Source organism: Pongo abelii, chromosome 4, assembly GCF_028885655.2.
Source record: "Pongo abelii isolate AG06213 chromosome 4, NHGRI_mPonAbe1-v2.0_pri, whole genome shotgun sequence".
NCBI classification, from domain to species: domain Eukaryota; kingdom Metazoa; phylum Chordata; class Mammalia; order Primates; family Hominidae; genus Pongo; species Pongo abelii.
This window is the reverse complement of record NC_071989.2, coordinates 83,013,787-83,027,276: the sequence shown is the minus strand read 5'-3', so window position 1 is coordinate 83,027,276 and position 13,490 is coordinate 83,013,787. Positions and strand designations below refer to the sequence as shown.

Below are 13,490 nucleotides of genomic sequence, written 5' to 3'. Positions count from 1 at the left end.
AGTGTTGACTTTTATTTGTATAGCAGCAAAATTATGTTGTATATTGATGGTGTGATCATTCTTGAAATTTCAGTGCAAGGTTTTCAGTAACGAGAAGCTCCTCAGGATTTCTTTAGATTAAATGTATCCTGTAATATAGGAATCTCTATTGAACACATTGTGTAGTAGGTATACATTTTCAGTTGGTAATAGGAAGTGGGTTACTTGCTTCTCGGTGATTTTAATAGTTTCATCACTGCTCATAAGATGGGAAGCTGACTGCCATATTAGTATTGTGATGTGTTAAGTATTTTACAAAACAAATTGTACTTTTGACCTACTGATAATTACTTTTTTGGGGGTTGGGGGAGTGGAGTGACTGGGGGAAAAAGTCACCAGTGCTCTGGAGTAGGTATACTATAGATAAAAAAATGGAAGACCAATCTCGATATTTAAATGCATACAAATGTATTTGATCACCTCTATGGAAGGTGAATAGCTTAAATTTTGACTGTTGCTGCATATATAGAATGAATAGGGATAAAGCTTTTGGTATTCTTGCTCAAAACTATGAAGGAAATTTTCCTGAGATTTACCAATTTATGGTTATATACAGTGTTTTCTGGAAGCTTTTTAATCAAGGGTATTCTAAATTGAATATATATACTCATACTGAGTATGGTACATGTTTTTAAATGTAAATTATGTATTTTGAATTCTTTGTATTCACCTGGTAATTTAAACAAGGGTCAGAACTCGGCTTTTGTTCTTTTCCTTCCATTGAGTAATGTAAATAAATCCCGGTACAATTCATTTTGTTTCTCCCCCAAAATGGGGTGGATTTGGAATGGGCTTGGGTAAATTTATATTAGAAATATACCAGTTCAAAGGGTATTTTCCATATGGTGATTTGAAATACATGGAAATACCTATGAAGCATATTTCTTATAAATCACACTTAAGTGTATAGATTCCAAAAATACTGGATAGACAATAATTCTATCTGGTTATAACAAGTATCGTGATGAATCATGGTGGGGAAAAGATGCATGCCTTAGTAGGACTTGAGAGCAACTAAGCCTGGATAAAATAATCTCATTCAGTTTCTGAATTTCCTCCATCCTTCATGGTTTACCTTCTGTTTTTCCACACACCACTGTTTGAAATTCTATCCATCCTTAAGAGTCCAAGCCAAATACTGTCCTTTCCATAAAGCCTTTTCTTATTTTGCCATCATTCAAGACCTCCTTCACTTGAATTCCCATAGCATTTTGTTTGTAGCTTGCTTCTGACTGACTCTTATTCTAAATATATATTTTTTTCTCTTGAGTTTGTGTCTGCTGGCCTATTGGCCACAGTAATATTTGATTCCCCTGCAGTGTCTAGCATATTGCCTTATCTGTATTTGTTAAATGGGGAAGAGTGAGGGAACATTATGAGAGCAGAGAAAAGACAAAAAACTTGTCTTCCAGGTGTCATGATACAGCTAACACTTACTGAGTAAAGGGTCCTGAAGCTGATACAGTTTGTTCAATCTCTTACAAGAACTAATATTAAGTTATGATTACGTAATTGCTGGGGCCTCTCTAACATTGAAAGAGTTCTATTCTAGTGAGAAATGCTGAAGGTTAAGCTTCATTAGCTATGTATAACTCTTCCTCAGATTCAGAAAATAGTATGTCCAGGCACTGTTCTAAGTCTATTCTTGTTTAAACTTAACTGTAAGAGAGTTTGACAAAGAAAAAAAGAACACAAAGAGATTAAGTAACTTGACCACTGTCACAAAGTTTAGCCTTATGAAGTGTGGTAATTGTAAATGAGGTAAGATTAATCCATGAAGGGTCTCGAATGCCCTAAACAATTTGTATGACAGTCAGTGGGAAGTTGTCCATGTAAGTTTTGGAGCTGGAGACTCAATGCGATCAATATGTAAGAAAAGTAGGCAAATATGCTTAGTAAGTAAATAAGCTTGTGTAAATTATGAAAAAAACAGAAGATACTAGAGAAAAGATTATTAAGTCTCCTAAGGAATACAGGAACTGGATAATTTGATTGGAATAGTTGAAAATGAGAAGAGGAGGCAAATTTAAGGGTTTACTATGAAGGAAAGATGAGCAGCTTTTGGTAATGGGCTATAAATATTGAGAAGGAACACCTAGGTATTGAATATCTTCTGTGACTATGCTAGGCATTTTCATTATTTTATTCAGCCATCAGTCAACAGGCAAAGAAACTGAAGTTTACAAAAGTACTTGTCAAAACTCTCTTCACATGAGTTATGAAATAGTTGAGCCTATTTTATCCTATATCCACTAATCTGTTTGTATATTTAATACGCTAACTCTGAGCAGAAGTAGCAGTCTCTCCGGGGAAGTAGGAAAATAGGAAGGAAGTACACTTTATAGGAAGGCGAATTCAGTTTTATTGGTAACTATCATTTATTTCAAGCCTGTGTCTAAGTGGTGGTACATCACAAGCAGTTAGAAATAAGGAAATGGTGATTGGGAGCCACTAGAATGAGTTAAATGTTGGCTTGGGTGAGTTCTCAGAGAGTGGTTGTAATGATGGGGCTTAGAAAAATTAAGAGCTGGCTAGGGATAGTGGCTCACCTGTAGTCCCAGCACTTTGGGAGACCAAGGAAGACAGATCACTTGAGCCCAGGAGTTTGAGACGAGCCTTGGCACCACAGTGAAACCTCATTTCTACAAAAAATTAGCCAGATTTGGGGGTGCACACCTGTAGTCTCAATCACTTGGGAGGCTGAGGCGGGAGGATTGAGCCCAGGAGGTTGCAGTAAGCTGAGATGGTGCCACTGCACTCCATCCTGGGTGACAGAGCGAGACCCTGTCTCAAAAAAATACTAAATAAAAGAAAATTTAAGAACTGAATCAATCTCAAAAATGCTTAATTAGAGAACAGAAAAATAAAAGATTTCTCAGTGGATTTAGAGCCTGAGCCAATGCAGTATATTTTGGCAATCCATTTTTAATTAGTTTTTGGAATTGGCAGATAGTTTTTGAGATTTTTCTATACTTAACACCCCAGAGCATAGATAAAAACATGCAAAAATAAGTATTCCTGTAAAGGTTACATTTCTGCCTTTTCCAGTTTATTGTGATCTTCACTGTGCAACAAGACTTTAGCAACACAGAAACTCTTTTAAGGCATTGAAGGCAATCCAATATGTTTTTGAAAACCAATTTTATTTTTGTTTTATTACTCTTGAGTTTGAAAAATATATGTTCAGAGGAACTTGGAAAATGTATTGGCCATTTTTAATATTATTCAGTTCTGTAGAGGAGAAGTTAAAGTTGATGCCAGCTTACTAAAGATTATTATTTTTATTTTGATATAGTTATGGCCATTATAAATTTTCATATAGGAATAACAACAAAAGTAGAGTTTAGCAATAATTGACTTTATACTTCCATTGATTTAGAAGGCTTCATGCAGTCTTTGGTGTCAGAATGAGAGACTACATACATAACTGAACATACTTCTCTGTTGAACATGTTAATTATGACAAGGACCAAAACAAATATCATGAAGGTACTTAGGAGAGGATGAAAGCACACAAAGAACAAACAATAATTTTAACCAAAATCTGGCTTTCATTTTATTCTTCAAATGTTAGAAGAAAATGTTATATTTTATTTCTTAACGATTTATTTATAATATTGTAAAAATTACTGAAAATCATTATGCAATCTAGGAAATCTCAACTTTTCACTTTTTATAATCATTTTTCTGTTTATGCTTAGAATTAAGTTGGACTTTTCACATTTTGGTTTTAGAATTAGATTGCTGTTTCAAAAAGTTTAGATTTCTAAAATACTTCTATTTTTTGTTTTCTTCTCCCTTCCCTTCCCCTTCCCACTCCCAGTGGACAAACTACATTCATGGGTGGCAGGATCGTTGGGTAGTTTTGAAAAATAATGCTCTGAGTTACTACAAATCTGAAGATGAAACAGAGTATGGCTGCAGAGGATCCATCTGTCTTAGCAAGGCTGTCATCACAGTAAGTTCCTTTTCTTCTTCATTCAACAAATATTTATTGAGTGTCAGCTACATACCAGGAACTGTTCTACGTGTTCAGGATACATCCGTGAATAAGATAAAGATCCTTGTCCTTGTAGAATATACATTCTAATACTTTTTTCCATAAAGTGATTTTACTGTGGTTTTTACTACATATTGTTATTTTGCATAGACATGTAGTTTTTATCTAGTGGGTATATCAAACCAGTTTAAGGGCTTCAGGAAAAACAAATATTTGAAGCCTTTTTATTTGTTGAGGCTGGGACAGTTACTTTGTAGGTTACTGAATATTTAAAAATAATACATCTTGTAGGTAACATTCTAAAATTTTAACTTAAAAATATAAATGTAAATTCATTTTTAAACTTTTTAACATTGAGCTATGCCATCTCTTTGTGGAGCTGGGAGAAGCTGTTCTCATATTCCTCACACATGATTTGCTATTTGCAGTTTTGATTTCTCTAACGTGGAATAAAAGCCTGAAGATAACTTGAAAAACCCTAAGTATAGGCTCCTTCTAACTTTTTATGATTTCCCCTTATATTTTGCAGTTATGTCACTTTTATCTAATTCAACACCCTTTAAAAGAATAACTCGCTTTTGTTGAGTCATTCTGCTTAGTTTACATTTTCTTGTTCTTTTTTTGTTTTGCTTTGTTTTGTTTTTGAGACAGTCTTGCTCTGTCACCCAGGCTGGAGTGCAGTTCTGTGGTCTCAGCTCACTGCAACCTCAACCTCCCAGGTTCAAGCAATTCTTCTGCCTCAGCCTCCCAAGTAGCTGGGACTATAGCCACGTGCCACCACGCATGGCTAATTTTTGTATTTTTAGTAGAAATGGAGTTTCACTGTGTTGGCCAGGCTGGTCTCAAACTCCTGACCTCAAGTGATCCACCCACCTCAGCCTCCCAAAGTGCTGGGATTACAGGCGTGAGCCACCGCACCCGGCCTACTTAGTTTACATTTAACTTATTATATAGAAACAACTGTTCCTTTTTGCACTCGTAGTCATTAGACATGAATAGTGTTTAAGATATGTAAGAACTATAACAAGTAAACTGGCATAAACAGGTTTGGGAACAACCAGCTGACTTGTTAAGCATGTAACCCAACTAGTGAGAACAGAAGTGCCTGATTATACAAAAATTAGCATACTGGTTAAGAATGGTTAGCATGCCATGGGCAAAAAAAAAAAAAAAGTGTTGGCTAAGGCCAGACAGTTAAATAGAGGTCAGTTAAGGGAGCTGTTGTAGTTAAAATCTGAAAATGGGTATGTTAAAACAAAAATACAGATTTTACTAACTCACTCAAAGAGAAGTCACATTTTGTGATAGAATTTATTTGGCTTATAAAAGTGAAAGATATATATATATAATACTTCAGATTTCTGTTAATATCTAATCTTTACTTAGCGTATGTTTGTTATGCATTTAGGGAAAATGTTACAGTATTTTTACATTATTTTTTATACATTATTTCCCCCCTTGTATATTCAAAGTTTGAAAACAAAAGTTTAGAATTGAATATCAAGTTAGAGAAACACAGAAGAAATATTCGGAAGTGTTGATAATGAAACTACTACTCTCTATTCTTAGAGACAATTTTTAGGAAATAGCTTTAACATAAAGGCTCAGTATTTATTTTGACTGGTGTGTGGTACATTGTAATGTGTTTAGAAATTGTATCTAGTTTAATATTTTGGGTGTGTTTCTTCTGAGATAGATCGTTATTCATGTCAGTGGACAGAATAGTGAATTGAAATGTACCTTGCGATCTTCAAGTGTTTTTCCTTGATCCTCCACTCCCCTTCTTTTGTGTATTATTATTGGATGTTTATTAGTTGCAATGGTTAACTCTTTGAAAATAGTGTAATGATTAATGTAAAAATGGGGAGGAATTAAATTTTATCTTTATTGTTCCCTAAGTAGTAGTATTCCTAGAGTACCATGCTAGTTTCTGTGGATTTAAATATAGTTATTCTGTCTTGAATTATGGACTATAATAATATTGCCTGGCTTATTTGGAGAAAAGAAAATTTTAAATAAACATTTATATCCATCTTCTCAGGAAGAAAACTGTTACTTTACTGTAATTGATTTTTGTTATAGCTATATGTACACACATAACTTTCATTGTGGTACCTAGTAAAAGATGGGTAGGAACGAGAAACAATTTGAATTCTTTGAAGGAGAGATAAAAGTAGAAGTAAAAAGATGAATGAGGCAGCAAAATCTGTGTGGTAGTCTTAGATACAATGAAACGGATGATAGGAAAAAACACAAGCATTTATATTATTGAACTTGAACTTTCCTTGCCCTGTGGGTTCACAGACTCCACTTACATATTTAAAGGAAATTAAAAATATAACTGAATTCAGTGAACTCAGGATGAGTTTACAAATTAGAGTATGTACTTTAGTTAAATAAATGTAATAGTAATATTCCTCATTAAATATTAATAGGCATCTCTTTGGTATTTTTTTTCCTTAAATATGGGCTATGCCTATATCACTTCATGTCAGAATACAAAGAATGTAAATGTTTAATTTCTTTATATGGCACTCTTATGAAATTGATAATATTCATGTACAAAGAAATCTGGGCTTGAAGAGTTGATGTGACTTTACTGTAAGCATTCATTACTATATTATTTGTTGGTGGACCTAGCATCTGAGCCCGCATTTCTTGATAGAGCCTAATCCATTTTAAGTTCGTTCTTAGTTTAATGATTAAATCACTCTTAATTTATAAAAACAATATTCTTTATCTGTGTGATAATAAAGTGGGTGAAATAATTTCAAGGAAGAAAGTATGTCTTGAGAGAATTTATTCCTTAATGTGAAAGGATTGACAGTAAGTAGGTGAGAGGAAAAATAGTATTCCCTTACTTTGTGTAAAAAGAGCTATTTGTATGTAGAATAAGTGTTTGTAGAAAGACAGTTGAATTCTTCAGTTATTATAGCTTGATACTTAGAAGACCCAGCCCCTGCTACAAAATTTGCCACATAGTAGATATTCTGAATATGTTAGTTGTAATTGTTTCAATTAAAAGCAAATGTTTATGGAATATTTACACTGTTTACTTTTTATATTCTATTTTTAAAATAAAGTGCACATGATAAAAAATATAATTCGTGGCATTAAAAAGTTTAAGAAGTACATGCTGCTTTTTAGTCTTGCACTTGAGAGACAACCAAACTTAAATTTGTGGTCATCCTTTCAGAAAATGTGTAGACCTATACAAGGGTTTGTTTATATCTTTCATAAATATTTACACAAATGGTATCATATTAAGCCTATTGTTCTGCACCTTGTTTTAATACAACTTACACATTAACTGTTATATTCTGTTGAATCATGTGGATATATTATATTTATTTGCCTGGACCCTGTTTTTGCACATTTAAATCATGCCTAATTTTTATTACAATCATTATTGAAACAAATATGTACTTTAAAATTTGTTTTTAGTTATTGTCAAATACTCCTTCAAGAGTACCACTCCTCACTCCTACCAGTAGTGAATGAGCGCCTCTGTTTCTCCTTACCCGCAAGTATTGAGGAAGTTGGGTTTTGGCAAATGTTAAAGTATTTGTCAAACTGCTACATTAAAATGGTATCTTATTATTTTAAATTGCACTTTTTATCCATGAGGTTGAGTAACTTAATAATTTATAGCCCATTTTTATTTCTTTTTCTTTTCCAATTGCTTATGCACTTTTTTTTTCGTTTTTCTTTCCTTATTGGCTTGTAGAAACTCTTCATATGATAATTAGCCATTTGGCACATCTGTTGCAAATATTTTCCCCCACATTGTCACTTGTCTGTTTCTTCTTTGCTTGTTTTATAGTCTGTATTAGGCCCTAGAGAAATCTCAGATTTTTACATACTCTTATTGACATCTTTTATTATGGCTTCTGTATTTACCTGTTTAGATAGGTGTTTCTCTCTCAAAGACTATCTCTCTATATAAATGTAGATATATTTTCATCTAAAATTTACACTTGAATTTTGATTCCTGTGGAAGTTATTTTAGTTTAAGGAGTGATATTGATGTTTTTAGTTTTTTTCCACATGACTTAATTATGTGTCCTGGTAGCATTAATTAAATAACTAACCTTTTTCCAAGTGGTTTCAAACACCACTTTCATCATATATTACGGTCCCATATTTATTTAAGGTTGTTTCTGGACTCTCTTCTGGGCATTTGGCTTGTCCTTCTTCTTATCCTCTGTTTAAAATTACATTGTGGGTATTTCATCAACCAGTTCCTTAAACTGCTAATGATTGATTGGTGAAGATAGAAGTAATTTATTTGCAGTTACTAAAATTAAAACAGGTAGAGATTTTTGGTATAATATCTTCAGATAGAATTAGTTTTCCTAAGTTCTGTAGTTTCATTTCTCACCTTAGGCATCTGCCTTTGTATACCTCATATCTTGTTGAACTTTTAAAATCACCAAATGAGTAGAATTTCTATTATTCTTATCATAGATTGGTTTTAGGGAAATTTGCCAGTTTTATGTTTTAATATTTTTAGAAGGAAAACTGAAAGGTAATGAAAATGTTACTGTTGGATTAAAAAAAAAATTAAGTCCAAATAGTGATTAGGCAAGTTGGTGAGGTAGGGGATTACTGCAAGAGCAGAAGTTGAAAGATCGTGGAAAAATTAAAGAAACTGATAGAACCCCATCTCAACATCAAAAAAATACACAAATCAGCTTGGTGTGGTGGTACACACCTGTAGTCTCAGCTTCTTTGGAGGCTGAGGTGGGAGGATCAGCTGCTTCAGCCTTGCAGGTGGAGCCAAGGTGATGCCATTGCCCTCCAGGCTGGGAGACAGAGTGAGACCCTGTCTCAAAAAAAAAAAAAAAACCAGACAATGGAGATATACAAGCAAGGGAAGGAAGTGTTCAAAATTGAAGAGAACCACAAAAATAAACATAAATTTTGAAAGTGCTAAATAGTAGTCAGATCTAAAAAGTTTTTGAATGTGGAATTGTAAAATGAGAAATTACATTATGGAAATGAACTTCAGCAAATTGGGTATCATCAAAGATGATTAGTGCCATAAATAGTCATTATAAGAACTCCAAATTAGCGAGAAATCCAAGAAGTAGGCCTTTTCTCAAGTGTGCAGTTTTTCTATATTGAACTGTATTAGTGAGAACTAAAGGAAAGAGAGGAAGGTATGCAGCAAATAAAAGCACTAGATAAGAAACTAGTTGTTAATTCTCATTGGAGGAGCATTTGTTGTGAATTTTTAAAGAAATGAGACTCTCGATCTGCTAAGATTTATGCTTTGAGAAACTCATAATTTATCTGTTTAGCAGTTCATTAGAAAAGAATATATGCCATCTTTCAATAACATATGATTCTCAGATAATGTAACTCAAATAGCATGAAGTAGAAAGTACTTAAAATATTTGGTAAGAGGTCTTGGAAGAAGAAAAACATGAAAAAGGGCACCTGTTGAAATCTGGGGCTCACAAAGTAGAAATAACCTACAGAAAATATATAATTTTAATTATATAATTATACAATGTATTCATTTGCTAGGGTTGCCATAAGAAAGTACCACAAACTGGGTGACTTAAACAACAGAAATGTATTGTTTTACAGTTCCGGAGGCTGGAAATAGGATCAAGGTGTGGGCAGGGTTGGTTCCTTCTGTTGGTGGTGAGGGAGAAGCTGTTTCATGAGTTTCTCCTTACATCTGGTGTTTTGCTGGCAATCTTTGGTACTCCATGGCTTGTGGATGCATCACTCCAATCTCTGCCTGCATGTACACATGGCATTCTTTCTATGTATTTGTCTTTTTCCAGATTTCCCCTATTTATCAGGACACCAGTCATATTGGATTAGGGGTCCAACCTACTCCACTGTTATCTCATTCTAACTAATTAAGTCCACAATGCTGCTATTTTCGAACAAGGTCACATTCAGAGGTACTGGGAGATAAGACTTGAACATACAATATGATTTTGAGGGGGGCACAGTTCAACCCATAACACAAAGTATCTATTAAGCCAAGAACCCAAGTCTGATTGCCATCTGTTATTTTATGACGTCACTGGGCATAAGAAAATTGTATATGTGGTGCATTTTATTTTGTGTAGGGGTTGTAGGAACATGACTGTTAAATACTTATAAAGCAACTCTTAATTCCGAAGTGCTTAAAACGTCGTGCGTGGGCTATGAAGTCAAATCTGGGTTCAGATCTTAACTGTGTGTATTAGTCCATTCTCATACTGCTATGAAGAAATACCAGAGACTGGGTAATTTATAAAGAAAAGAGATTTAATTGACTCACAGTTCTGCATGGCTGGGGAGGCCTCAGGAAACTTACAATCATGGCAGAAGGCACTTCTTCACAGGGCGGCAGGAGAGAGAATGCGAACCAGACAAAGAGGGACAAGCTCTTTATAAAACCATCACTCCCATGATTCAATTACCTCATAACAGGTCCCTCCCACAACACATGGGGATTATGGGAACTACAATTCAAGATGAGATTTGGGTGGGGACACAGCCAAACTGTATCATTCTGCCCCTGGCCCCTCCCAAATCTCATGTCCTCACATTTCAAAGCACAGTCATACCTTTTCAACAGTCCCCCAAAGTCTTAGCTCATTCCAGCATTAACCCAAAAGTCCAAATCCAAAGTCTCATCTGAGACAAGGCAAGTCCCCTCCACCTATGAACCTGTGAAATCAAAAGCAAGTTAGTTCCTTCTTAGATACATTGAGGGTATGGGCAATGGGTAAATACACCCATTCCAAATGGGAGAAATTGGCAGGCAGCCAAATCTTAAAGCTCCAAAATGATCTCCTTTGACTCCATGTCTCACATTCAGGTCACGCTTATGCAAGGGGTGGGCTCCCACCATGGGCAGCTCCATCCCTGTGGCTTTGCAGAGTACAAGCCCCCCTCCTGGCTGCTTTCACAGGCTGGCATTGAGTGTCTACAGCTTTTCCAGGTGCACAGTGCAAGTTGTCAGTGGATCTACCATTCTGGGATCTGGAAGACAGTGGCCCTCTTCTCACAGCTCTACTAGGTACTGCCTCAGTGAGAATTGTGTGGGAGGGCTTCAACCCCACATTTCCCTTCTGCACTGCCCTAGCAGAGGTTCTCCATGAGGGCTCCCCTCCTGCCAGAAACTGATGCCTGGACATCCAGGTGTTTCCATACATCCTCTGAAATGTAGGCAGAGGTTCCTAAACCTCAGTTCCTGACTTCTTTGCACCCACAGGCCCAACACCACGGGAAAGCCGCCAAGGCTTGGGGCTGGCACCCTCTGAAGCAATGGCCTGAACTGTCCTCAGAGCTTGACCCCTTTTAGCCACAGCTGGAGCTGAAGCAGCTGAGACACAGGGCACCATGTCCCAAGACTGCACAAAGCAGCAAGGCCCTGGGCCCAGCCCAGGAAACCCATTTTTCCCTCCTAGGCCTCCAGGTGTTTGATGGGAGGGGCTGCCATGAAGGTCTCTGACATGCCCTGGAGACATTTTCCCCATTGTCCTGGTGATAACATTTAGCTCCTTGTTACTTATGCAAATTTTTGCAGTAGGCTTGAATTTCTCCCCAGAAAATACGTTCTTCTTTTCTGTCACGTCAACAGGCTGCAGATTTTCGAAACTTTTATGCTCTGCTTCATCTTGAATGCTTTGCCACCTAGAAATTTCTTCTACCAGATACCTTAAATCATGTCTTTCAAGTTCAAAGTTCCATAGATCTCTAGGGTAGGGGCAAAATGCCGCCAGTCTCTTTGCTAAAGCATAACAAGAGTCACCTTTGCACCAGTTCCCAACAAGTTCCGTATCTCCATCTGAGGCCACCTCAGCCTGGACTTCATTGTCCATATCACTATCAGCATTTTGGTCAAAGCTATTCAACAAGTCTCTAGGAAGTTCCAAACTTTCCCACATTTTCCTGTCTTCTTCTGAACCTCCAAACTGTTCCAACCTCTGCCTGTTACCCAATTCCAGAGTTGCTTCCACATTTTCGGGTATCGTTATAGCAGCACCCCACTCTCTACGGTACCACTTTACTGTATTTGTCTGTTCTCATGCTGCTATGAAGAAATACCCGAGTCTAGGTATTTCTTTTTATAAAGAAAAGAGGTTTAATTGACTCACAGTTCTGCTTGGCTGGGGAGGTTCAGGAAACTTAAAATCATGGTGGAAGGCACCTCTTAACAGGGTGGCAGGAAAAAGAATGAGAGCCAAGCAAAGGGTGGAAAAGCCCCTTACAAAACCATCACCCCCATGATTCAGTTACCTCCCACCAGATCCTTTCCACAGCACATGGGGATTATGGGAACTCCAATTCAAAATGAGATTTGGATGGGGACACGGCCAAACCATATCACTGCTTACAGCCAAAGATACCTTTGGCAGATTACTAAATTTCTCTGAGCTTTCAGCTTCCTTAACTGATTAAACAAGTGGGATAATATCTAAGTATGGAATGATTATGTAATTAAAAGAAATAACATATAAAAGTACTATGTACAATTCTTGGCACATAGTAGTAGGCTCTCAAATTTATTTTGTGAAATGTTTGTACTGGGAATAAAGCCTACAGTTAAATTAAAGGACAGGAGAAGTTTTCAGACCCTTTTATCAAAGGGGGACAAAGATGCAGTTGACTCACTAGAGCCAGGATATGTAGCATGTCATGTTTGAACAGATTCTCGTGCAACTCTGTTCAGAAATTTTCTTCCACCAAATAGTTTTATTTACCAACCTAAAAAAATAGTTAACTCTTTATATGTTTTCTGTGTATTCTTTTTTCTTTGATCTATTTATTGTTTTCTACCTTTTTTTGGTTTTCCTTATTCTATGTCTTTTTTTAAAAAAAAGATATGTTGTGCCTTTTAAAAAATCACATTTATTGAGATACAATTTACATACAGTCAAATTCACCCTTTTAAAGTATGCAGTTACAGTTTTCACAAATGCATACAGTCATATAGTCATTACCACATGAGTATATAAAATATTTCCATCATCCCAGACAGTTCTCTTCTGCCCCATTGTAGTCAGTTACCCTCTGTGTCCCCAGCCTCTGGTAACCACTGTTCCAGCATATTATATACATGGAATCATATGGTATGCATTTCTTTGTGTCTGGCTTTTAACTTACCATAATGCTTTTACTACTTATCATGTTGTTGCATGTATTCTTAACTTGTTGCTTTTTATTGCTGAATACTGTTTCACTATAGGGATATACCATATTTTGCTTATATATTCACCAGTTGATGGATATATATTTGTTTCCAGTTTTGAGATGCAATAAATAAGGCTGCTCTAAACATTTGCATGCAGGTCTTTGCATAAGTATATTTTCATTTCTCCTGGGTAGATACCTATGAATGGGATTGCTAGGTTGTAAGGTAAGTATATGTTTAACTTTATAAGAAACTGTGAAGCTGTTTTCCAAAGTGGCAGTACCAGTTTACCATCTCACCAGC

General features: G+C 35.8%; 1 protein-coding gene across 8 annotated transcripts in view; it reads left to right on the top strand.

Annotated features, from left to right (window-relative positions):
• The window catches only part of CERT1 (ceramide transporter 1), a 144,930-nt gene that overhangs the window by 1,733 nt on the left and 129,707 nt on the right, over positions 1 to 13,490 (top strand). For all 8 annotated transcript variants that reach the window (XR_008525027.2, XR_008525028.2, XM_024246734.3 and 5 more), the window contains 1 exon segment: positions 3,863 to 3,997. Coding sequence is in view for 6 of the 8 variants with exons in the window: in XM_024246734.3 (XP_024102502.1) it covers positions 3,863 to 3,997 (135 nt within the window). In the remaining 2 variants the exon portion in view is untranslated.